This window comes from Idiotropiscis lumnitzeri, chromosome 21 (assembly GCF_059441095.1).
Source record: "Idiotropiscis lumnitzeri isolate Australia: NSW breed Sydney's pygmy pipehorse chromosome 21, RoL_Ilum_1.0, whole genome shotgun sequence".
In the NCBI taxonomy this organism is placed as follows: domain Eukaryota; kingdom Metazoa; phylum Chordata; class Actinopteri; order Syngnathiformes; family Syngnathidae; genus Idiotropiscis; species Idiotropiscis lumnitzeri.
This window is the reverse complement of record NC_142411.1, coordinates 10605040-10631810: the sequence shown is the minus strand read 5'-3', so window position 1 is coordinate 10631810 and position 26771 is coordinate 10605040. Positions and strand designations below refer to the sequence as shown.

The 26771-nt window shown below is 39.3% G+C and overlaps 1 protein-coding gene and 1 pseudogene across 3 annotated transcripts in view; one reads left to right on the top strand and one right to left on the bottom strand.

Annotated features, from left to right (window-relative positions):
* The window catches only part of tab2 (TGF-beta activated kinase 1 (MAP3K7) binding protein 2), a 49623-nt gene that overhangs the window by 13598 nt on the left and 9254 nt on the right, over positions 1-26771 (top strand). For 2 of the 3 annotated variants that reach the window (XM_088286773.1, XM_088286771.1), the window contains exons 2-3: positions 19295-19486; positions 24270-25977. In XM_088286773.1, the coding sequence (XP_088142899.1) occupies positions 19385-19486; positions 24270-25977 (1810 nt within the window). In that variant the 5' untranslated portion in view covers positions 19295-19384. Of the gene's footprint in view, positions 1-19294; positions 19487-23170; positions 23689-24269; positions 25978-26771 lie in introns of those variants that run through there. The other variant, XM_088286772.1, reaches the window with a different exon arrangement.
* Positions 15701-18347, bottom strand: LOC148316942 (E3 SUMO-protein ligase ZBED1-like; annotated as a pseudogene).

Here is a 26771-nt window from a genome sequence, read left to right as displayed (position 1 = left end):
ACAATGAGGATGCATTGGCATAGAAAATTGTCAAATCGTCGCTGTCCTGTGAAAAACACTCATGTCCAATTTTTAAAAGATTCACGTTAATGCAATATTTGTAACGCGGAAACCCCATTAACGTAAAAAAATTAAAATATTAAAAATGTTATGAGTTTTTCACTGGACAGTGACAAAATGGTGCCAAAACTAAATGAACATGCTAATTAGCCTTGTCAGACTCAAGGCTCATTTTATGTGGCCCGCAAAGGACTAATCATGTGCATCAACTTCTTGTTTCTAGCACATTTTCTTCACCCTTTCCATCATTGAGCTATGAACTATTTCCATTTATTCGTTAACAATCTGTGATTTCAGGACAGCCTTTCCATCAATTGGTTGTGTGTATGTGATAACGTGAGGTGATCATACATTTATATTATACGGCTCTTTGAGGGAAACCATAACTATGATGTGGTCTGTCCACAAAAATGAGTTTGACACCCGTGCACTAATCGCTTTGGTACAAAACAATGTCAGGGATTTTCTTTTTCGTCTTTTTCTATTAATGTGGTGTTTTATAGCGATATGACAAGAACTGATGAGAAGAAGATATGCAGATGGGAATTTGGAATTTCTGGAGATGCCCTCAACCAAGTGCATGGTGATATCTGCAGTCGCTTCTATGTTCAATTTGAAGCTTTTTAATGACTGAGAATCAGTATTTACAAGCTAGGATCCCACTTGTTTTTTTTTTCCCCGCAATACAATGCAAACAGCAGGGTTATCGCTGTGCTGCTTATCCTGTTGCTAAATTCTGGCACCCTGTCGTCTCCCACCCCCCTCACAAATGTTTCCTCCTCGATGCATCACAGAAAGCTCGACTTATTCGGAGCTGTTTGCAAATGCCGAGGAGAGGCTGCCCTGTCCTTTGTTTCTCCCACAGTCTGCCCATAGTCTTTCATCTCTCGGGTTGTTGTGCTTGCTAACCATGGGAAATGGCTTTGATCTAGCACTCTATCAGTATGAGTGTGGGCCTCAGGCTCTATACTCCCTTGCGCCCTCACCGTCTCACTCTGAAAGCATATTGTCAGGATGTGGTAGACAGTGGAGTCCACCCTACTGCAATTGTTTGTTGTTTGCAGCGGTAGTGGAGTTTGGATATAAATTCAACACCAACGTTTTGCTCCATTTTGCATCTAGCCCTTGTGCTTATACTTTGGGTGAATTGAAATTGTTGGATATTTTGCATTTTATCCAAAATGTGATCAATGACACACATTCAGCTAATCACAACCAGCGGGCAGGTGTGTTGTTTGAACCAACATTGAAATAGCCCCGTTGTTGACAGATACACAAAATGTTTGCTATCCAACGATACAAGATGTAATGCAGTCATGCAGATTGTGAGCTGAGCTATTCTAGCCACGTGATTACATGTAAAGTCAATAAAGTTTGCCTAGATTGGGCCGAATCTGTGAAGCTGCTCAGGAGCCAAACCGATTTGAGAATGTGCTTACGTTACATAAACACCAAGTGAAAAGTGGACAATGTAGGGCGAAATGATCATTGTGGTCTGTGGGCAACCTGGACTTGTACAACGCAGCCAGCTTCCAATATGAGTCAAAAAGGAGCATGAATGAACTGGACCTATTTACAGCTATGGAACATTTTGAGCAAAAGCCCCGGCCATCAGAATGACTGTCGATTTGCTTTTGATAAATGGCAGAGGAGATGTTTACAAAATTTGAACATTTCATGTTTTATTTAACTCATTGACTATCAGCCGAGTTAAAAAAACAAAACAAAAGGTCGACAAAAAAAATCAATTAAGCTAATTGAGAACAATTTTTTATAGTAATTGTTTAGAACCATTGGGGGTTTCACTTAATATTTTTACCAGTGCATTTTCAGTATGGCAGGGTTGACTAGAGTAAATCGAATCAGTGCTCGAGTATCAGTTTATTTTTTTTTTCAAACCTTTTGATCGTTGATCGACCCCAAACATCCTGGTTGCGTAAAGTTTGCTTCTGGGTTAGAAAATGGTGCACATTTTGCATCCTGGAGGTATATGCACCTGGGCTTCCGAGAAGTCAAATTAGAATCAGTATCGTTGTTGCATAGTGTAACTATGAGAGGCCCGATTTCCCTTCTGTCTTGTGTGATAGATGTTTGTACAAGCAAATAGCAATGGTTTGGGTGGCCAGGTAATGACAAAGCAGCATTGGGGGATCTCTTATTTTGCTTAATGAGTTGCAGCTGTTGTGCACGAGTACACCACCCTCCAACGGAACCTTCCCCTATGGCCATGATTGGCAACTATGTTTGGCCCCATGCCAAAGGTTTTCCTAGCAATTCAATCACGGGCCGAATTTACATTTCCATCAGGCAAACCCGGGTTTTCCATATAGAAATATCTCAGTCTCATCAGTGGGGATGTGTTGATATTGAAAGCTCATAGTTCGGCTTTATTACAATATTACTCGAACGGTACAATAATAATTGATATGTGGGAAATCTTATGGTATTCGAGTAAGTCTTATGATATTGCAAGAAGGCTCGCTGTACATAGTCTGGGAGTTTTCCGACAGACAAGACATCTTCAAATATATTGAACTGCTCACTTCTTTCCCCATCCATTGAATGTTTACATTCGTATGCCTCCCAAAAAAACACAACAGAGGCATCAAAATTAATTGATCGTTTAGAGCCATTGTTTAACTTGATATTATCCAAGATTTTAGCTCAGTTTCAACATTATCTCGGATTTCTGTTGCACTTTATGAAAACAGAATGATTAACTTACGTTTAATCAAAATAAGACTTTAGCAAATGTCTGCTTTTACCTTGGAAAACAATGCCCGCACTAATAAATGAGTCTCTTTCAAAAAGGTTGGTGAGTACGTCTCTCCATCTCCTGTGATAATGCATAATTGTTATTTTGTTGTTTTATCGGTAAACAATACCAAATAGACAACAAAAATTGGTTCATAAACAGTAATCGTGGAGAAAAAAGCTTTTGTCATACATTTTAATTGCATCCAATTAGTCAATTAATCAATAGAATAATCAATTATAATAATATTCTTTACTGACAACCTAGCTCGCATTAACATTTTCTATTGAGAAATTTGCGTGTCACTAATTTGACAGTATATTTAGAGGCGTACGTAGTATGAACAGCGTATTCAGTACAGGGTATGAATTTTCGATTTGGACTGTACCTGCCATTCGTAATGTTGATTACATCTTTGAATCCCCCTCCGTGCTCAATGCTCAATTGTATGACAGCCCTGAGAGAAAGTGGAAAAAAAAACTGTGTTTATAATATCCACTTTATTTATTTTGTTTCTGAAGAAGTGAGCAATTGACGTTGACTATATTTGTATAATAGAAAACGGAGCTGATAAACATTACGAATTGTTTTTTTAAAAGTTTGTTCAGAAAATCATTTAAAGTTATGCCGTCATCACCTCGCTGTTTTTCCACTGTTCGTATCGGGTAATACTTGGTGCATCCTCATCTGTGTGCCATATATAATTGGCGGTGGGCCAATATTTTTGGTGCGTTTCCCTTTGTACTGCTTTGGTAGCATGTGCGCTATGGCTCAGTTCATTCCCGTTGTCAAGCGCTGGCATCCTCGCATGCACACCTGTTGGTGCCAGTCGGGGTACAATCAATGTTGTGTCCCTCCTGACATTTCCTGGCTCCAGCGCAATTGAGGTCTGCCTGTAGAAATACCAGCTGTGTATTTGTGTTTTATGACAGATGTACTGTATGCATCGCAGAGTACCATGTCAACTTTAAGAAACTCCCCCTAGAAGTCACTGTAGTCGCAATCACTGTGAGACTAAGGATTCCATACAGTTAAATATACTGAAAGTGCTAACAGTATAGTTTTATGTATAACAACAGCTCATATAATGTAAAAACAGTCTCAGATGAGACATTGCAGGGCACAGGGATGACATGGCAAAGTGGGGGTGAGCTCAGTCTGTGTATTGTGCATGCGCTACAAGAGAGTGAGGTTGTGGCTTTTTCTGTGACAAGAAGCGACTTGAATGGAGGTTTATCTAACTACAGAAACGCCACTTACTACTTTGCGGGCGTATTTTTACATCATCCACAAATACAAATTTATAGCACTGCTAGAGGAGCGTGGATGTAAACAACATCAAAGAGAGAACTCTAATTCCATGGTTTGCGTTTAAGAAGTCAGTCATCAACCAGAAAACGGTAATCTGGAAATGATGTCACCAACACATCAAATCTTTTTCTCAGACAGCGTGAAGTTGCGACAAAACGCTAACGTTACTTCAAAACCACAAATTGAAAAACAACAAAAAAAAAGGCAACATAACACTTTAACAGTTTGTAGTTTCATGTCTCAAAGAGTTCATGTCGCAAGTCTGGTAAATTGACCTGCTTGGCTTCCTATTCCTCAAACTGCGAAACAGAAAAAAATTGTAACAAAAAAGAAACTTTTTTGAAATAATTCATGTCAGAACAAGCTGACAAACTTGTGGTCTTAAATTTAAACCTTTTTTATACAATACAATTCAACTTTGTTTTTGTAGCACATTTGACCACAGCTGGAAAAAAGCGCTTTCCCTATGGTGTTATATAAATTAGCAGGAAATTACAACGCAATTTTGCTCAGCCAGACACAGATGTGACCGCCATTGCATAGCAATGGAAGGAAATTCTATTTTTTTGTGAGATGGAACCTGGGGCCGCAAGTATAATGATAACAGCAAGGGCTCCAAAACAAAACCTTGTGCAACACCATGCGACAAATGGGCAGAGATACATGTGCAGTTTAAATGGTTGACGTACTTATTTAATCCCTTTGATTATTGAATTCTTTGCCAGATAGTTCTACGGCAAGATATTTTGAAAGGCCATATATAGACGACTAAAGATGCTGATTGATAAATGAACATTAAACACCACTTTTATAAGACTCTTTATAGTGTATGAAAGATGGCAAAGAGGGAGGAGGAGAGCTTATTGTTTAGAAGGGTAAACCTTCCGTTTTTGGAAATTGCTCACAATTCTTTGTTGAACTATTTTTTTCCATCTTCTTTTATAAAGGACCTTGAAACTTTTTTGTGCCCTTCTGGCTTATTGCACAGTTGCACTCTGTAGAAACACTCAATTAAGCTCATACAATTAACAATTAGACATTGTAATCGGCAGTAACCTTTTCACGCATGCCAGACCCCACAACATGTCCTGTGCTGCAAATTCTTGATACGCAGCCCACCCTACATCACAACTCTCAAGATTGCAAAGATCATAGAATATGGGGCAAATATGTATCTTGTCTGTCTTGATGTGAGGTCAAAAGTGCCCACAGACTGTTTAAAGACAAGTGTGAGTTGAATGACTTGGGAGCTGGATAAAGGCAAAATGGTATTCCAGCAGCAGAGGAGTAATATGACTTAGCTGCTGTTTGTCTTTTGGTTGGCCTCAAGGTGGAGAATGATACTCCTAGCAGCTGCAGGAAGCATTTCCGGCTGCTTGTTTTCTTCTCAGCCAAGCACATCGAGGTCACCGCAATAGAACCAATAACTATTCTGCCACTATGGGAATTAAATTTCCATACACATGTATAGCTGGATTTTTGTACACTAATATCAAAATAATTTAGGTTTTACCTTTGCTGTTCTTTATTTTTAATAATTTGTTTTCAATGATTTCAGTCACATTTATGAGTTGCCTTCAATAGGTTTGACATGCGCATCGTGTAGGTGCAACCTGCGCTGATTACAAATTTGGCTTAATTTTATTAAACCAATGACCAGTCAACTCAATACGACACTTAGGAAAACGTCTTGTGCAAGGATGGTTGCATGACATGCACCAGCTACATGCCTGAGGAGCTTGAACTAAACGGTGGGTTAAGTAAAATGCAAATAAACAGCTAACATTAGCATATGTACAGTATTTTCTCTACCAGGCAAGCAGCCGACAGATTGTGAACACGCACTGCTGCTGATTTGAACTGGATTGCAAAATCGCTCTGGTTTTTGTATTTTCCAAACTGTTGGTTAGCCCAACAGTGGGAGCTCAGTTTAGTGTTTACTCGTTTACACCTGTGTGAATTTATTTTCATGAGGTTTTAAAAAATAAAGCTCTCTAGTGAAAGTAAGAAATTCATAGACATATGAAAAAGTTTGGGCACCCTTGATAATTTTCAAGATTTTCCTGTAAAAAAAAATATCATTGGTTGTTCGGCTGAACAATTTCAGTTGAATTATACGCAGTGATATTTGAGAAGTGAAATGAAGTTTATAGGATTTATAGAACCCCTTGTTTTATTAATTTGTATACCTTTATCAACTAAATGATGCATCACAAAAATGATTTGGTAACCTCATTGACCCTTGACCTACATACACATTTGAAGCCAAATGGTATTTAAGGTAGCTAATTGCAATTTTCTTCTCCTCTTTGCGTCTTCTCTGAAGAGTGGCACCACAAGAGCCTCAAAACCACTCTCAAATGACCCGAAAACTAAGGTTTTTCAACATCATGGTTTAGAGGGGAGGATTCATAAAGCTAGTTCAGAAATTTCATCAGCCAGTTTCTACTGTGAGGAAATGGAAGACCACATCACAGTTCTAGGTAAGGCCCCAAGTGTCAAAGGAAAATCCCTGATAAGCAGAAGCGAAGGACAGTGAGAACAGTCAAACTTAACCCACAAACCAGTTCCAAAGACGTCTTGGAATGGCCATTTCAGCCCCCAGACCTCAATATTATTGACAATTTGTGGTGCCACTTAAAGCGGACTGTCCATTCTTGGAAACCATCAAACCTGACTGAATTGGATATGTTTTGTAAAGTTGAATAGTCCAAAATAGCTTCAAACGGAATTAGAAAATTAGAGACAAAAGGAGGATTTACCAAATAGGCATTTTTCTGGGTGGTTGCCCAAATTATGCACTTGTCTACGATCATTTGATTCATTATTTCATACTTTCCATAAATCCCCTTAATCTCACTTATCAAACATCACTGTGTTTATATGCTGATCTGACCAAGCAATGATTTTTAAAGGAAAATCTTATATGATCATGGATGCCCAAACTTCACATGAGTGAAACCTTTTCATATTCTTCTTTTCTCCTGCCTTGAAAAATACAGCCGCAACATGCAAGGTTTGGAACTCGAAGATGAGATACGTCTGTTTCCTTCCATCTATCTGACACATGATTGCTCTGTCAACCTAAGCAAACTAGGTTAGCTCGACAGTTTAGCTCACCAATAGATGGTCAAATAAAATACATCATGTTGTTTATGTAGCCAATAAAAGGAGAGCATTAGCCGCCATGGTGACTGTAATCATGAAACTTTGCTAACATCGATACAAAGAGTCCATACATAGAGCACTTTTCTGGGCGTGAGTGTGTCCGCTATATTTGATCTGGCAGCAGAATGCTAAATCCATCATAATGTGCATTAATTCGAGAAACACTTCATTGCGACATAGCTGTTTTATTATTTAATACAATAAAATTTGTAAATATTGTGTCCCATACACTTTCAAATCTGATGGATGTACATGTTTACTTCGATAGTCATCTTCAGTATCACCACGTTCAGATTGTGCCACTCATATACATGTTAAAAACATGCAATCTTCTAAATATTTTTAGTGTACACATGCATTTTGTTATTTCATTTTGAGAGATAATGCACTTTTTGTAGTGCTATCAGTTGGAAAAAAATATATTATGATCTCTCTAATATATGTTGTGGACTGAGTAATATTTTTTTACTTCAATTACGACTTGCTTGAAGCAAGGGATGATTTTTTTTTTTCTAATTTACCGCTGCATTTTCAGTTAAAATGTATTAGTCGTGTTTAAAAAAAATAGCTTAAGACGCCTTTTGCATGCGTGTCAAACAAGTGGTGTAGTGAATTGATGGAGTGACTTGACCCAAAGACAAAAATTCTGCTAATGTCCTGCAGTCTGTGTGCTTCAAAGAGCATGTTGACATACTGGAAGTGCTTTTCATAAGGCAATAAAGGGTGAAGATTTGACTGATGCATACTTGGCATATCATCGCTAAGCGCCCCAGGGCAAACCATCTCATTGTGTTCGACTGCCGAGTAGAGAGTGTTGAGAGACGACACTGCCATCCGAGCCTCAAATATAGCTGGACAAAATTACCAGCATGAATCCCTGTGCTCCTGAGCTTGAAGTTGTGTGAAAAAGCAAGCATGTTTTAGTTGCCAAAACCCTTCAGGGGGAAAAATACCCTTGTAATTAGGTGTGGGAAATACCTAAAAGAGGTGTCTTAAATTAATCCATTAATTAATCAGATTAATCAACTATTTTAAGAATCGTTTAAAGCAGTGGTCCCCAACCTTTTCTGTGTCAAGGACCGATTCAGACAAAATTCTTTAAATGTTCTCAAAAATTAACCTTATAAACCGTAGTGCTTTATGTCTGTATGAATGTCGGCTTTTCAGTTGGCCTTTAATTCAAATTCCTTTCTACTTTCTTCGTGTTCTCATTCTTATCCGTATTTAATCACTAGCAACACGTCTGTTTTCATTGTACTAGAACTAGAAGTACTTACTGCTTCCGTGTCTAAAAATCATGGGAAATGTAGTTCGTCTAGCCTCATGCTGCTGTCGCCTGTATGACCCAAAGCAACAACGCATTCTGAGCTTTTCTGTTCCAATGTTCCAAACATTGAGCAATATTTGACAAGAATCAGAATACCCTTAATTGTCATTGTACTCATTGTACAACGAGATTGGAGAGCTCCCATTTTCAGTGCAATATAACAAATTCAATTAAATATATCAATTGAATTAATTAAATAATAACAAAAAAAAAACTTTGAAATTAAATAAATGTTGCAGTTCTGCAAGGTAAGGGTAGTGTGCGAGAGTTCAGCATGGAGATGGCTCTCCGGAAGAAACTGTTTTTCATGTTTATAGCCACTATCTCCCTTGTCTGCCTTATCTGCCCTTTAAAAATCCTACTTCCGCTTTCAACCTCACCTGAGTCGCCTTCTACATTTCCTTTGTTTTGTAGAACTAAAGCGAAGGCAATGTTTACACTATGTTCACTCCGGCCACGGCAACCGCGATTCAGGCCACCAAGGGCAAAACGGGATGTCATGTGAGAAGGTGCATGGGCAACAGTTAACGTGTTGTTTAAATTCTTAAAATGTTTATGTGACATTAGGGTATAATGCAACTTTGATGCAATTTATAGCACAGTAGACGAAAGATGCCTCTGGGGTGTCTCTGGGAGAAAACGTGCACCACCAGATTTCTCACAGAACGCCCTCATTTTGTTGCGTCTGCTTCGAGACTATAATTAATCATTTTATTCATCCATATTCGCAGCACCCAGAACCAATTTGTTGCTGCGATTGTTCCGTTCCAGTGATAAATGTACATGCAGATGAAGATGCTTTGTGTTTGGGGTTGCTCTCTTCCCCACTGAATAATTTGGCTTTTTTTTTTTTTTTTTTTTAAATTTGGTCCTATATAATTTTGAGAAAAAAATTAATGTATTAAATATAAATATGCAATACACAAGGATATACAGTACATAAGTTATTAATATTATTAATAACATGTTGATCCATCTTGGAATTGGATCTGTTATCTGTTATCACTTTATTTAAATTCGCTGATCGGTGAGTCCTGATCATGTAAAGCCTAATAAATAATCCAACCAAAAATAAAAGACTCATTCATTTCCCTTGATGTTCGCCCCGCAAATCAGTCTGGTCAATTTTCAAGCAATTGTGCGGTTAACTTTTTGTTTTTGGGAGAGGATCTGAGGAAGCATCAACGAGTAATATTAAAACCGTCTAAAAGGCAGTCCAAACGTAACACGTCCACCAGACATTCTGCGCTGAGAATAATAAGATTATATGGAGCAGAAAGACAATAGCTATTCAGTTTTTGCTTGGGTCAGATCCCAGTCTAAGATGGTCTCAGACATGCATCCCTCAGCCATTTCTACATCATGACATGCATTTTTATGTATCTCCCATTGTGTTGATTGGCCTGCTTACATATAATGTCCGCCCTTCCTTCTGGTTTCTCACAGTGTTTGTAAGACAGCAATATTTTGTAAAGGTTTTTCCTCCTTCCAAATATGCTGTTAGGGCTTGTCAGTTGGCGATTGTTTGCACAATGCAATAAAAAAGCTGCTGCATGCCCTTCTGCCCTGTTATTGCCACACACATTTTTTGTGCTTCATATTTCATTTTTGCAGATTGCTTGCACAATCTTTAATTCTGAATTTCTTGACATTTTCTAAACAAAACATGTTTAGGGTGTTGTAGTATCTATTTTAAGCTAAAACTTTGCTCCTATGTATTGGCTGTGGAAATATACATAGGAGGTGAGTTTTCAGAAACAAACTTTGTCTCTCAAAACTACAAGTAGCCAAACTTAAGACTGAATGATTTGGGGGAACTCATCGACTTTAATTGCAATTTCTATCATTTTATTTTTTTCCCCTTCAAAATTGCGATTCAGTATGTGATTTTCTTTCTCTCTTTTTTTGGTTGTCTTCGGCTGCTAGGTAATGTATGTCGCAAGAGTTTTTCTGTCCAAGAGCGGCGTTTTATATACTGCCTCAGTGGCAATTTTATTTTTCCGAGGTCTTGAACTCATGCAATGAAATGATCCCCCTCCCCCATGTATTTTGTGTTTTTTGTGGCTAAAGTGAGAGAGATCTTACGGGATGGTTACAGCATTTTTCTTTTTCTTAGTATTATAATAATATGTGCTTTGAACAGCGTTTCACTAGGGCATAGATGTTTTAAAACTGGCTATTTAAAAACACTATAAAAAAATTGGGATAATCCAAATCAGAAAAAAAAGAATTTTTGTCATATAGCTCAACCTTAATTGCGAGGTAAACTTACTTAAACATATCACACATATCACAGATCGTATTATCAAAGAACACAACCCATTTTCAACACTCTAAATTGGTCAGTAATTTGTTAAAAAAAACACCCACACATTGACTGAGCTGTAGGATAGATTTTTTTTTTTCAATAGGAAATTAACAGTTTGTGAATTCTGATGTTTTGGCCCGACACCAGCATTAAATTACTTTCATTTACTTAAATTTTTATACTAAGAGATCTGAATTGAAACAAACAAAATGATACGGCATTATGATACACGGTCGTCATACATACTAGGGATGCAACGATTCACTCAAGCTTTCGATTCGATATTTTATTTATTTATTGTATTAAAATGCCACCACACTCATCTCATTGCGGTCGGTGTGAAGCTGCAGCGATCCACAAACAAAATGCGTATTGATGTTGAGCACAAGCGTCTAAATGTTACGTGAATTTGAAATGGAACCAAAAACTATACACTATGCCGAGTTGCACTACTATTATGAAACTACCTAAACTACTACTAAAAGAAATACTTGTAAACATCTTAAACATTTCTTAAGCACCAATACAGTTTTTTAAATATAGAAGGGACTGAAATCATATGAATAAAATTGAGGAAATGCACCGTGCTAAAGAAAACCAAAATCATCACTTGAATTGATTTTTTTAATTTTGTTTTTAATTAACCTGAATAAAAACGTTTTGTTTTGCTTATCTAGTATGCGTAATATCATTTGCACATTCAAAATGTGGTATGTGCCTAAAAAATAAGAGAAAGAGAGAAAAAAATCTCAAGCGTGATGCATGTCATAAAACTAGGGAATAACAATGCTCAGCAAAACACAATTGTTAACCCTTCCCCCCCCCAATATTTTTAGCACTGTAAATTAATATATTCTAACGACCTTGGTATGTTATGTTTTATTGTCGAGTGTTGCTTCAATGGCTTATGGCAAATGCGTCATGTTGTACTTTGGGTCGTGAAATTTCCAACTCCATGAACGCAACACGCAGTACATGTTCGCAAGTTAGCATTGTGCTCTTGCTGTTTCGATTTCAATCACGCGTATATGAAAACTGTTTTGATTTTTAATACACGTCAGTTCGCTGACTAACGCCGCCACAATCCACAGTAGACGCAACATTATGTTAGCGTACCACAAGAGGACATCGCATGCGATGTTCCACCAGACGCACACGTAGCCTGTGCGTGCTAACTATAGCTGGCTATGTCAGACATTGTTATTGTAAATTAAATCGGGGGTTTGCCACAAGGTTTTCCTTTATAAATGCTCGTTTATCACTGCTGTGTTGGTATGAAAGGGAAGTTTTCATCATATTAGTATTGCAGGTGTGCAATTTATAGCACAGACATGAAACAATGGCGTTGCGAATCGATTCTTTTATTCTTTATATCGATGCATATTTTGAGCAGATTCTATCCATAAATCGATTTTCGATTCATCTTTACATCCCTAATACATACACATTAATGCTATGCATGATGCACGAATCAAGTCGTGGTTTTGGCATTGTCTTGCTGAAATAAGCAGGGACATCCCTGGAAAAGATCTTGCTTGGATGGCAGAATATATTGCTCCAAAACCCGAATATACCTTTCAGCATTAATGGTGACTTCTACAATTTGCATAAATAATTGGAAATGTGCAGTTGTCATACCACATCACACGTTTCCAGAAGGCGGTTCTTTTCCTCTGTTAGGAAAAAGAAGTTTGAGCATCGGTAGTCAAGTGTCACTTCGGGGATACACATATTGACGCTAGTCAATCCGGTGACCTACCTGTGGTCGTGTTGGCTGCTAAATGCTAATTCAGTCTGCTCACAATATACTTCTTTGCTCACAATTCTCCAAGCATGCTCCTTTTTTTTTGTCTCGGTCCCGGAGGCTTAAGGAAACTGGCTATACTTTATTCCTCTCTGTGTCCACAGACTGCAATGATATTTATTGTCCAACATTGCTTTTATTTCACCACACTGTGAGCGAGTGTTTTTTTTTGGGCTGTGTGTCTACTTGTTCAGCGCATGCGTGTGAAGTACGTTCTCGAGAGCAACACTTCACTTCAGCCTTTCATGGCAAAATGGGAGGTGCTCCTTTTGTACACAATCATGACACTCACCTGTTACCAATTAACCTACTCACCTGTGGAATGTTCCAAACAGGTGTTTTATGAGCATTCCTCAATTATCCCCATCTCTTGTTGCCCTATGTGGCCCAGCTTTTTTTGGAATGTGTTGCAGGCATTATATTGAAAATTAGAATATTTTGTGGAAAAAAAAAAATCATCAGTTTGACTATAGCTCAACGTAGGTTGAAAATATTTGTATTCTGTTTTTATTTTCATTTTACACATTGGACCAACTTAATTGCAATTTGTTTGTACATGATTCTCAGACCTCCCATTGTACCCCGGTTTTCTTGAACAGAATGGGTCAACCTGGGAAACTTGTGCCCTTGCCTGTTTCCCATCAGCCGCCAGCTGCAGCCTGCGGTACTAAAGAATGTTTGATTTCCTGCGCACACACGCCGCCTCACCACCACTAGTACATGCTTGTAGACGCACGCACGCACACACACACGCACATTTACACTTGGGCACGTCAACTGCTGTTTTCAAAAGCGGGCAACTAAAAGCTGAGCAGGCTGTCTTGCAAAGTTGATCCTAGTTTTGTGTGAACCGAGAGGCACAGTTTGGAGCAATTTGGTTCGTGCGCATAAAATGTGGTTTTCTCTTCTGGAGATGTTGTGTGGAATCAAAGACACTCTTGTACATTATGAAGCAGCACTGTGCATGTTGTTAATCTAGCACTGCTTCTCTTCCCTAATTATGGAGTAGTTTAAATAAATGATCAATTAGTTTTCTATTTTAATCATTCACTACCAGTCCAGGTAAAATTAATGCACTTTTTGGCTTCTACACTCGTCAATGGCAGTGAAGGAGTTTTAAATTTCACAAAGTAGTACCAAGATTACAGTTTGGCTTTTCCATAGATGAAAAGCACAGCTGTTACAGGTTTGTATTTGGTCTTTACCTTGAGGTCTATTTGGTATTGTCTTGTGTATGCATGAATACGGTTGGGAATTCACGTTGAATCAACGTATTACACATTTTAGTGATCACTATAATAATAGTCTTGTTAAGTTCCTCTCTCTATTCCTGCACCAGAACAGATAACAGCCTGTAGTTCTTCATTCTTTCTATCAGAGGCGCGTTCTGTCTGGTCTGCAGACAGCGGCCAACATTTATGAAAATACAAATCTCTCCGGACCAATGAGGTTAAATTTGTAATTGGACCAATTATCTGGTAAAATACAGCTCCACATCAGAGTTCGAACCACTTTCATGCATTGCGTCATGCAGACGTCAGCCATATCATGCACGACATCAGCTCTGCCAGCATCTAAGGATGATATGGTTGGCCATGTGTTTTGTTTTTTCATACGTGTGAGAAGTACTGTTTCTCAATTTTCAAACAGATTAAGATTGTAAATTTACCAGACGTAGGCTAGTGTCTACTTCATACTATGTAGCGGTCGTGCTGAGTTCTCTTTTTGTGCTTTTTACACGAATATGAGCATGCGTATCCCTTTTTTAGAAGACTGAGAAGCCGGCCAACAGCGTTCAGCTGCCAATGATACCAATGATTTACATTTAAATTATTCCCGATTTAAGAGACATTAGACATGAGCTGAAAAAGGGTGACAATCAACAATTACTTTTGTATCATACTAAAGCCTTTTGTTGATTACGTTGTTCACATTTTGTTTTGACTATAATCAAACTGGATGTTTTCGATGCATTCACATTGGAGGAATGAATGAGACCATTGATGGGGCATGGTGGGCCTGCTGCTTCGAAAAATGAGTGTCGTGCTGTGGGCATTGGCACAGTGAAGACAAAGATTCAGCAATAGAAACTTTGTCCCTGTCTTTGTTACCAGTGCAGCATGCCGGAAGGTCTGTTTAATATTGCGGTATTAAAATTTCCTTAATATCATCGTCATCATGTTGCAATATTAAAAGCAGCACATCTCCATCGAAAAACTTGACTTTGCCCGCTTCAGCCCAACGCGGCATAATGAACAACATAGATTATATTTTGTAAGACACAGGACAATAACAAGTTAATTTCTTTGTCACTGCTGTTACGTGTGCAAATGCCCATGTTGAACAATGAGTTTTTATAAAGTATTGTGATTTATTTATTTTTTTTAAATCACAAATCGGCACCAAGCAGCCTCATTTTCCACGACAATTGTTCGACAGTATGTGAGGTATAAATTTGATGGCGGAATTTCTGACCTTCTGCTTAAAGATATGGAAATGTTTTACTGGCAGCTGTCAGGTTTGAAGTACAATTCTGGAATCTGAGATATGTTGAACTGTTTTTCTGAAACAGAGATTAGCGATATATTGGTCAGGAAATCAATACGCGATAATATACAATACAACTATTCAAGAGGAAAATCTGACTTTTCAATGAAAAAATTTTATTTTTGTACCAATATTGTAACACAAATTCCCAAATTCAAGTCTTCTTAACTGACACACTTTTTATAATAAAAGTTTAAATAATAAACTTAAATAATAAAGGTTTCTATGAACAAATTAGCGTCTTAAACACTAAAGGGAAAAAAAATTAAGTTAAAAAAACAAAAACAATAAATAATACTAATTGAGAAATATTAAATCCAACAAAGTCACTATGAATATTATTCAGAATATGTGTGCTCCAATGAGTGACTTTTTAAACATTAAATGCACAGTTTAGAAATATTGAAGTTATGAACATTTTCACAGAAATCTCCGCAAAGCTGAGTCACTCACCAGACAGATAAATGTCCATGTTAGACCGGTATGCCTATTTTTTTTCTTGAGAAAAAGCAGCTCATCAGCATGTTCAGGGGTTAGCACACTTCTCTGAGCGCTGATAATGTCACCAGCAGTTGAAAAAACATTTTCAGCTGCGACACTGGTCCCAGGAATACACAAATGCATTTGTGCCAAATTGGACAGAAGTGGGTAGACATGCTGTTGACTTTTTCACCACAGCAGTCGGTCCTCCGTTAATGCAATAGAAGGAACATCTTGGAGTTGCTTGAGCCTCCCTTTCGGAAATTGCTGCAGGCTACAATTGCTATCTGTGTAGATGTATTGTTCTTGAAGGTCTGTCCCAGCAGGTCCACAATAGTAGACTTTCTCCTTTTTGGGCTTTGAGCAAAGCCACCCTCCTTGTTGTTTTCACTCGTGTGAGGCAGATCCTCATAATCCCTTTGTGCTTGCTCCCAAATGCCCTGTGCATCCTCCTTCAATGCTACAGATGTTGACAGTAGTTTTGCATAAATGTCTTGCACTTCTTGAGCTGACAAAAAGAGAAGGGTTTTAAATCTTGGGTCAAGGGATGATAATTTGTACAGATCGTTTTCCTCCACTGGCTGACACCTTTTGGAGAGATCTTGATGAATGGCACTCTTGATTTCTCAAGCCGGAAATGAATCTTCAACACTTAATGGCTGAGCTTCGAGTGGGACAATGAAAGAAATGTTGTGGCTCTTTTCCTTGCGCGTTTGTTGCCACAAGCAGTGGCTTGAGTGTATCCGCCACGTCTTCTGTATTTAAGATGTCAGTCTGTCAGTGAGCAGTCACATTGTTTCTCACCTTTAAAACATTGCAAAATAAAACATAAGAAATGTTGTATTATTTATCTTTTGACTTGAAATTATTTTTAGAGGAAGACTGACAGTGTTAGTATGATGAAGAGAAAAAAATGAATGAGTTGAGCGTGTGTAATTAAATATTAATTTTTACCCGGGTTGTTTATTCGTTTAACAATAAACATTATCATGTATACTAATTTAGATTGAATAGAAAATATTGTTATTTTTACCATATATGCCATATATTTTATAACCAATTAATAAATTGATAAGAATCTTTCAAGAATAAATATTTAATTTATGACTTGCACAACGTAATTAATGATCCTTTGAAAAAAACAAAAAAACAAAAGGAATCAGGTGTGTTTGGAGTAGGGAGAGATCTAAAACAGGCAGGCTGTGGCTCTCCAGAAACCGGAGTTCCATACCCGTGCTCATCCAGCCATCCATCCATCCATTATTTGTACCGCTTGTCCTCACAAAGGTCGCGGGCGGTGCTGGAGCCTATCCCAGCTGGGTTCTCTCTGAACTGGTTGCCAGCCAATCGTAATACACGGTGCTCAGTGTCAGCCATTTTAGAGTGTACTGACTGATCTTTCAAGGCTCACAGAATATTGAGTTTTATAACTCTATAAACACAAAAACTATCAAATGAAAGCTTGGACTCTTTTCTTTCATCCCACAAAGAAAATGTTTCTACCTTTTTCTATTTTTTCGTCATTGCAGTAATTCTTGGGTTAGTTCGACCCAAATCACCTATTTTGTACCCCCCCAAAAAAATAAAAATCACAGAAAACAAGCTTTTTGTAAACACTTACATTTCATACATTTAAGTGATGCCTCAAACATATGAACAGTCCTTGTCATTTATGAAATAACAATGGCAACAATGAATGTGCTTTTGAACGCAAAATTGACAAACTATTTGCATACTTTTTAGTAGTTGTAATATTAGTATTTAGTAGTGTGTATGCGTGCCATCCATGTATGTCTGTGTGTGTGTGTAAATACGTACTTTACATCATTGTTTCTACTTCTAAATGTAGATAATCTCTGTCTTCTTTTCTCCTTTGCAACCCTTTTTGTAGTAGATTTAACACTATCAATCAAAAGCTGCTTGTAGTTGTCGCATTTCCAAGGGTCCGCCGTGTTTTAGGAGCTAACACATTTTTGATCTCATCCAAAAGACATCAATGCTGTTGACCATAGATTTTTTTTTCCTTTTTTTTTTTTAAACCAAATTAATGATCAAACCACAGTTGGTCAAGATTTTTATCTGCCAATTATCATAAAATAATGTAGAATGTCGTTGACGGTATTTGATGTTGACGGCGCTCCTCGTGATGATTCCTGTTGACGGCATTTCACGTCAACGCCGTTCAATGAGTTAATGAACATTTTCATGTAAATATGCCAGATTGTAGTAGGTGGCTAGTTTCCATTCGTAGTCCCCTGGCATATTGTATTTGAAGTGACAATAAATGCAGCAGCGACCTTTCGACAGATAGTTTCCGAAATGTTCCTACACACGTGAGTCGCTAATGGTGCTATGATGCAGAGTACAAACATGTAATAATTGAATGTTGGTGTTTCTCCTTTGGCTTAGTTTGAACATCCGGCAAACATTTACTGACTCACATAAAATAATGTTGGGGATGGCGTTGTTATTTCTCGCAAACGTTTACTTGCTTTGTCTCAGTGAGGGTTTCATGTGTATGTTGCTCAGCTTTACTCATGTTTTTGGTTACCACACACAGCAGCATTGCAGCTTTCCGTGCCGTCATTAAAGTTGTAACAACAGTTACATAATGAAAGGTAGCGCCAAAATCTTTTAGTAGCAGCCCGACACTGGTATATGTGTTGTGGAAAGTGCTGCAGCTGTAATAATCGATCGACAAATTAAAAACATGGCAGGTCAAAAAATGTGTATAAAATTCAAATATCGGTTGATCCAGCTGATAAGATCAGTGGAAAATTTAGTATATATGATGAAACGTGGGCGGCACGGTGGCCCAACTGGTTAGCACGATGGCCTCACAATATGGGGTTCGATTCTGGCTCCGCCCTTCCTGTGTGGAGTTTGGATGTCCTTTCCGTGCCTGCGTGGGTTTCCTCTGGGTACTCCGGTTTCCTCCCGCATTCCAAAAACATGCATGGCAGGTTGATTTGACAATCTAAATTGCCCCTAGGTATGAGTGTGAGCGCGCAGATGGTTGTTCGTCTATGTATGCCCTGCGATTGGCTGGCAACCAGTTCAGGGTGTACCCCGCCTACTGCCCAAATGATGAAACGTGTATATGAATGTAAGTGTAAATGTAGAGAGAAACAGTGTCACTGCAATGCTGTAGAGTTTATAGGTTCAGTTTAATAAACCATTGTTTTGGGATTTCAAAGCTAACTTCCTCCCTCTGCTTCTTGTTTTTATTAAGTTCTGTGGTACAAGAGGGATTTTGCGATAAATGGAGGCTATTCTCTTAGACAATGGCTATTTCTTTTTTAAAAGCACCAGGCATAATGAAGCAGACAACCCCACATGTCTAACTGATGTATTTTGGGTGTACTTGGGAGTTTACCACAGTCGTGCTCCATTTTCTTGTTGAAAAGATAACCAAACCCATACCTCATGATCATATACTGTAAAAATGTCAGCTCAGAAAATGTTTATGTCTTTGTTTCTATCAGTCTGCTCACATTGGGTTTTTTTTCTTTCTCTCTCACCGTGTCTCCTCAGGAAGATGTTCAAGATGAAGGCTTTTTGCCGCCGCAACTAATGCCAGAGTGTGCCGACTAGAACAAGTAGTCCCGATCTGGCAACATACGAATGGCCCAGGGAAGCCACCATATTGACATTCAGGTTTTGCATGACCTGCGCCAGAAGTTCCCTGAAGTCCCAGAGGGTGTTGTGTCCCAGTGTGTTCTCCAGGTAAGCAGGGCTGCAAAACATGAAAATGTGGATATGTGATTTCCTGGGACGATCGAGTTGTTTGTGACGTGTATTTAAAAGTATCTTTTGCGCTTTAGGAAGCTGGCAGTGCAAGTGGAAATGGAAAACAAACATAGGAGTTATATAAAAAAAAAAATAATAATTTAAACTTGAATCAACTCAGCCATGTGTTGTTTTATTTAACTGGTCGTTATTGTTTGCATTCAGATGTATGAGCCCACCACGTGTAATAATTAATGCATTTAAAACTTGGGACAGAATACTAGGGAAAAACCATCCCGTGAGAGGCGAGCACCAGTTGAAAGCCAGGGTTATAATGGTTTGGAAATTTAAATTTTTATTATTTTATATTTGGTTTTGAATTTTGATTTTTAAATTCTGTTAGTTTTAATCAATCAATCAATCAAATTTTATTTATATAGCACTTTTCATACATAAAATGCAGCTCAAAGTGCTGTACAATAAAAACATCCAAGTTACAACAAAAAACTAATACCCATTCCACCCACCCAACATAGACACAAGACACATCCACATGCACGCCTGAACTCGCATACACACAACCAAATACACTGTCTTAATAGAAAGACAGGAAGACATGGCAAGGCACAGAGAAACCATATGAGAAAATGTACCCAGGGTAGGTCATCCGCGATGAGAGGGATGACAGCCCACTGACTGGGGTAGACCCTACACATTGTGCAAAGGGCCCCGCTCCGCCGGGCCTAAGGAGCCTCTGGGATTAATCCCCCTGTGAGAAGGCCAGCCACACCTCCCAGTGCGGAAGCCCCCCTTGAGGAAACACTGGAGCTAAAATATATAAAAGAAAATGATAAAGCTAAAAGACAAAGAAGCTATAAATTAAAAGACAATGATATAAAATGACGGAGCTAAAATATATAAGAAAAATGATGATACTAAAAGACAAAGAAGCTAAAAATTCAAGACAATGATAGTCGATACAATGACAGTCCTGAATTAAAAGACTAAGATAAATCATTTAAAAGCCATACTAAAAAGGTGAGTCTTGAGCCTCCTTTAAAAAATATCAACAGTCTGTGCGGACCTGATGTCCTCCGGCAGGCTATTCCATAGACGAGGACCAGAATGGCTGAATGCAGCCTCGCCATGTGTTCCAGTCCTCACCCTAGGAATAATTAACAGGCCGGTGCCAGAGGGTTGATACGAGAAAAGAAGGTCAGATAAATAAGATGGCACAAGACCGTTAAGGCATTTAAAAACTAATAGAAGCACCTTAAAATCAATCCTGAAACACACGGGGAGCCAATGCAGCGATTTTAAAACTGGTGTAATATGTGCCCGCCCTCTGGTCCTCGTCAGCACCCGTGCGTCTGAAGTAGTTGTTTGTTGTTAACTAGTTTTCGGAGTGATTTTTTTTTTCTTTTCTATTTGTTCAGAAAATGGTGTGTTTCTACTTTAGCTTTTATTAGTATTAGTTCTAGTTTTTTTTTAGTTTGGTGGATTTATGCAAGATTTAAAAAGTGCACAATAAGTATTGTGTCATTAAAAAATAATAATTATACCAGGAAAATAAAAATAAACGCTGGTTGTTGTTTCGCAAATCTCTGAATGCAACCTCATTATGGTCGGAACATGATGTTTTTAAATAAAAAAAAAAAAACGGGGTCACAAAACCCAAACAACAAATAATTGCAATCTGTTTGGCATGGCCTAGTGACATCAGCTGAATATTCTCCAGCACACCCGCGGCTCTCGCGAGGATGAGTGGTCCGCATAATGGATGGCTCGATGTAATTAAAGACATGAATGTTATAAAATGTCATTAATTCAAAAACTTCATTTCACTGTTTAAGGATTTCATGGTCTGTGTCGAGGTGCTTCAGATTGTATCATAAATGTCAATCTCCCATCAAATTCAGCGGTGCGTCCAATGGGAATGTCCATACTCCAGCTCTCTGGCTGGTCTCATAAATAGTTACGGTTTGGAAGCACAAATTTTTCAACATTGCCTTAGCAATTATTCTGAGTCCTTGAGATTTGTCACTTTCTGTCATTTCAGCCATTTGCCAAAATCAGAAAAGTTTGTTTTCTCGTCAACATTCACTCAGTACACTATCTTGACAGAAAAAAAACAAATGTAGAAATTTATTAAAAAACAAACGCTCAAATATCATATGGTCATTAGTATTCAGTCCCTGTGTTCAGTGTTGAGCAGAAGCACCTTTTTGATCGAGGACAGCCATGACTTTTCTTGGGAATGATGCAACAAGTTTTTCACACCTGGATTCGGGGATCCTCCGCCATTCTTCCCTGCAGATCCTCTCCAGTTCTGTCAGGTTGGATGGTGAACATTGGTGGACAGTAGGGATGTAACGATTAATCAAAAATCGATTTAATATCGATATAATCTGCTCAAAATATGCATCGATATAAAAAAATAAAAGAATCGATTCGCAACACCATGTTTATCAGAACTGCTCTCTCATGTCTGCGCTGTAAACAAACTGCACAGCTACGCTACTTAATACGATTTGCAGTTCCCTTTTATAGCAATACGGCAGTGATAAACGAGCATTTATAAAGGAAAAACAATGCGGCTTACACCCGATTTAATTTACAATAAAATAATTTCTGGCATAGCCAGCTGTAGTTAGCACGCACCTCGTTGCGTTTATGAATTCGGAAATTTGACCACCCAAAGTAGAACATGATGCATTTGCCACAAGCCATTGATGGCAACACACAACAATAAAACATAACATACCTAGGTCGTTAGAATATACCAGTTTACAGTGTTAAAAAATATTGGAAAATGGGTTAACAATTGTGTTTTGCTGAGCAATGTTATTTCCGAGTTTTATGATATGCGTCACGCTGGAGATTGCTCTCTCCCTCGCTCTCTTTGTCTCTCTTATTTTTTAAGCACATACCACATTTTGAATGTTCAGATGATATTATGCATACTTGATATGCAAAACAATTGCATTCAGGTAAATAAAAACAAAATAAAAAATAAATTTAAGTGATGATTTTGGTTTTCTTTAGCAAGGTGCATTCCTCAATTATATTCATATGATTTCAGTCACTTCTATATTAAAAAAATGTGTTGGTGCTCAAGAAACGTGAAATATGTTTATAGGTGTTTCTTTTAGTATTGATTGGTAGTTTCATAATAGTAGTGCAACTCGGCAAAGTGTATAGTTTTTGTTTCATTCAAAATGCACGAAACTTACAAAATTTACATGCTTGCGCTAAAACTTCAATCTGTATTTTGTTTGTGGATCGCTGCAGCATCACACGAGCGCACATACACAAGCATGACAGCAACTTAAAAAAATAAATGAAAAAAATATGGAATCGGATCAAAATCGGGAACTGAAAATTGAAAATCGAATTGAATCAGGTCTTGAGTGAATTGTTACATCCCTAGTGGACAGCCATTTTCAGGTCTCTCCAGAGATCCTCAATCGGGTTTAAATCAGGGCTCTGGGTAGGTTGCTTCCACAACAATGTTTCACTGTAGGGATTTGTATTGGGCATCTGATGAGCAGTGCCTGGTTTTCCCCTCACCTTCCGCTTAGCATTAACAACAAAAACTTCGATCTTGGTCTCATCTGATCAGAGAATCATATTTCTCAAAGTCGAGGAGTCCTTCATGTGTTTTTTTTTTTTTTTTTGCAGAAAACTCTATGCAGGCTTTCAAATGTCATAAAGCTATCATCATAAAGCCCTGACTGGTGGGAGGCTGCAGTGAAAGGAGACTTTGTGGAATTTTCTTCCATCTCCCTACCGCATCTCTGGGGCTCAGCCACAGTGATATTTGGGTTCTTCTTTACCTCTCTCGTCAAGGCTCTTCTCCTAGGATTGCACAGTTTGGCTGGACGGCCTGGTCTAAAAAGAATTGCAGTCATCCCAAACTTCCATTAGAGGATTATGAGGCCACTGTGCTCTTAGGAACCTTAAGTGTTGCAGAATTTCTTTTGTAACTTTGGCCTGATCTGTGCCTTGCCGAATTCTGTCTTTGGCAGTTCCTTCGACCTGATGATTCTCATTTGCTCTGACATGCACTGTGAGCTGTTTGGTCTTATACAGGTGTGTGTGCCTTTCCTAATCGAGTCCAATCAGTTTAATGAAACACATCTGGACTCCAATAAAGGTCCAGAACCATCTCTAGGATGATCAGAAGAAATGGACATCATGTGAGTTAAATATGAAAGTCACTAGAAAGGGATTTTTTTTTATAAAGTTACTAAACTGTTTTTCTGTCTAGGTTGGTCGCTGAGTGTACATAGAGGAATAAAATGAACTTTTTTTATTTTAGCGAATGGCTGAAATGACACAGAAAGGGGGTCTGAATAATTTACTACATGCTGTGTCTTGGAAGATTTTCGACACTAGTGACAATTGTTAGTGACTCTACTACTACTTTCTTGTCTTATTTTCTTTTGTTTTGCGAAACTGCCCCCCCCCCCCCAAAGTGGGTGATTTCAACCAGAATGTTGCAGTTAGATATTAAGTGTGCTGCTATTTGCAAACACCCTGTAATTGACTGGTAACCAGTCCAGGGTGGAAGTCCGCATTTTACTCTAAATCAGCTGGGATTATCTCTGACACCTGATGTTACCATGAACAGGATAAATCATATAGAATATGGGAAGAAGGAAGGGTATAATATCCAATAATTATAATATTATAAGAAAAAAATATGGATCAAATTATAATTAACGAACCTTTGTATTTTTTTCCTCTGTCCTTCTCACTCTTGCTGTCTCGCTCTCAGAATAACAACAATTTAGACGCGTGCTGTGAATATTTGTCCCAGGTCAGTCCAGCCTACTTGTACAGTGAAGAAGGAAACATCGCGTTTTCTGAGGATCCCAGCTTGACCAGGCTCCGTAATCACATGACCCAGCTGAACTTGGGCCTGCAGTCTCAGAATGTGCATGTGGCCCCGACGCGCGACGGCCTGAGAATGAACGGCAGCCGGACTTTGGCCCATAGCCTGAGCGAAGGGCCCCTGCAGACTGGCCAGGCACCGAACAGTAATTTCTTTCAGCAGGAGCCGCAGTCTGCTCCGGTTGAGGGTCCCCCCAGTCTCAATGTGTTTAGTGCGATGGAGCCCTCGCGCAAACCGCAGCCTCCACAGCACCTTGGACTCTACCCTCTGGGTGTCAAAGGATCGACCATGGGTCTCCAGCAAACGCCGCGTTTCAACCCTATTACCGTGACGTTAGCTCCTCATATTCAGACAGGCCGCAACACTCCTACTTCTTTACACATACATGGCGGGCCTCAGTCCGGTCTAAGCAGTCCACAGGGTAACTCAATCTACATTAGGCCCTATGTAAGTCAGTGCGGTACGACCCGGCCCAACCCGCAGCAGGGAGCCAGGGCCCAGTATAGCCCCACCTCTCAGCCTCAGCAGCAGATCTATCAAATCTCTCATCCTTCGTCCTTATCAGGGTCATGGTCCGGCCCGCAGCAATCGTCTTCCTCACATACCTCACAGCATCATACCCAGGGCCACCAGACATCTCATGTCTACATGCCAATCAGCTCCCCCACAAATTCCCAGGCACCCTCCATTTTCCCCTCTGGAAGCCAGCCGTCTTCATCCGGTGTCTCGTCTTCTTGCTCGTCTTCCTCGTCGTCGTCCTCTTCCTCTGTCATGCCCACCTCGCTCTCTGCTATCAGCCAGTACAACATCCAGAACATCTCCACTGGCCCGCGAAAGAATCAGATCGAGATCAAACTTGAATCTCCTCAGAGGAGCAACTCCACCACAACAACAGCTGTGCTGCGAACGGGTGGTGGGTCCCGCTCTTCGTCCACCTCATCCTCCTGCCCTTCCTCCTCATGCTCCTCCTCAACTGGGGTCTCTACTGTCCCTAGTAACCCGCTCTCCATCGGAGGCTCAGGTCTGAGCCGTAGCCAGCCCACTGTGTACATCTCTGCAAGCCCGCCCACTGCTGCTACCACGCCTTCTGAGGAGGCTGTCCTGGCCTCAGCCGGATCCCGTTCACAACCCAAGTTTTACATTTCAGCTAATTCCTCCAGCGATGACAGTGGGGGGAGGAACCCTCCCACAGTCTACATCTCAGCTAACCCTCCAATGCAGGGCCCGCCAGGAGCGAGGAACATTGGGGGCCAGGTGAGCATGGGCCCCGCCTATATCCACCACCATCCACCTAAATCCCGGGCCTCAGTAGGAGTAGGAAACACGGCTTCCTCGCCACGTGTGGTGGTGACTCAACCCAACACAAAATATACTTTTAAAATCACTGTGTCCCCCAATAAGCCCCCAGCAGTGTCCCCTGGGGTTGTGTCTCCTACTTTTGTGCCCAACAACCTCCTCAGCCTACCGTCAGACCACCACTTTGTGGAGCCAGACCCGCTACATCTCTCGGACCCGCTTTCACCACACAACGAGCGACCGAGTGAGCCTCGCAGACTCAGCATGGGCTCTGATGATGCGGCATACACACAAGGTAAGCCCAGTGAATGACTGATTTTTTTTCCAGGTCGACCCCGTTTTTGTCATTCTCACTGTCCCTGCAATCGGCCCATGCGGCTTATATACAGTATTATGAAAGAATTGGTGTATTTTTCAACTTGGTTTGTTTCAATTGAAAACAAACGTAACAAAAAAAGTTTGCATTGCATTTCCCTCAGTCAATTACCAGTTTCAAACTAAAAATAAATTGGCATAAAGCAGTGAACAAAATCATTGGTGGTCTACCATCAGAGCTGTTTAATAGCTATGGGCCTAATAATCTGTTCTTTTTTTTATTGGATATTTTTTAATTGATTATTAATTAAGTGTGGGCAAAAGTTTCACTGCAACAATCAAAGGCACCGTTGATTCAGTCTCAACTAGTTTTAAGGTTGAAAGAATAACAACATGGCATCTTGTGCAGACAGCCAGAAGACTCATAGGAGCCATGGTAATAGAGACCTTTGGCTTTTGATTGTTACAAGATTCAAAATCATTAACCCGGGTGATTCAAGAACTTACCAGCTTTGCCTCATCACAATTCTGATTTGGAACTTACTTGATCAGTTGACGGGATGCGCAAGTACGTTAAAGCCGTAACAACAATGGCGGACCACTGTGATGTTGTAGCATTTGTTTAGTTTAGCCTTCCAAAGCAAATATTACATTTACAACACTACGCTAATGTGTCCAACAGGCAGATTATGAATACTACGTACTTGAAATTCTAAACCTCTACATACACTAATGATTCTTGTAAGTCCTTGGAGAACGAGTGGCTGGTACTTG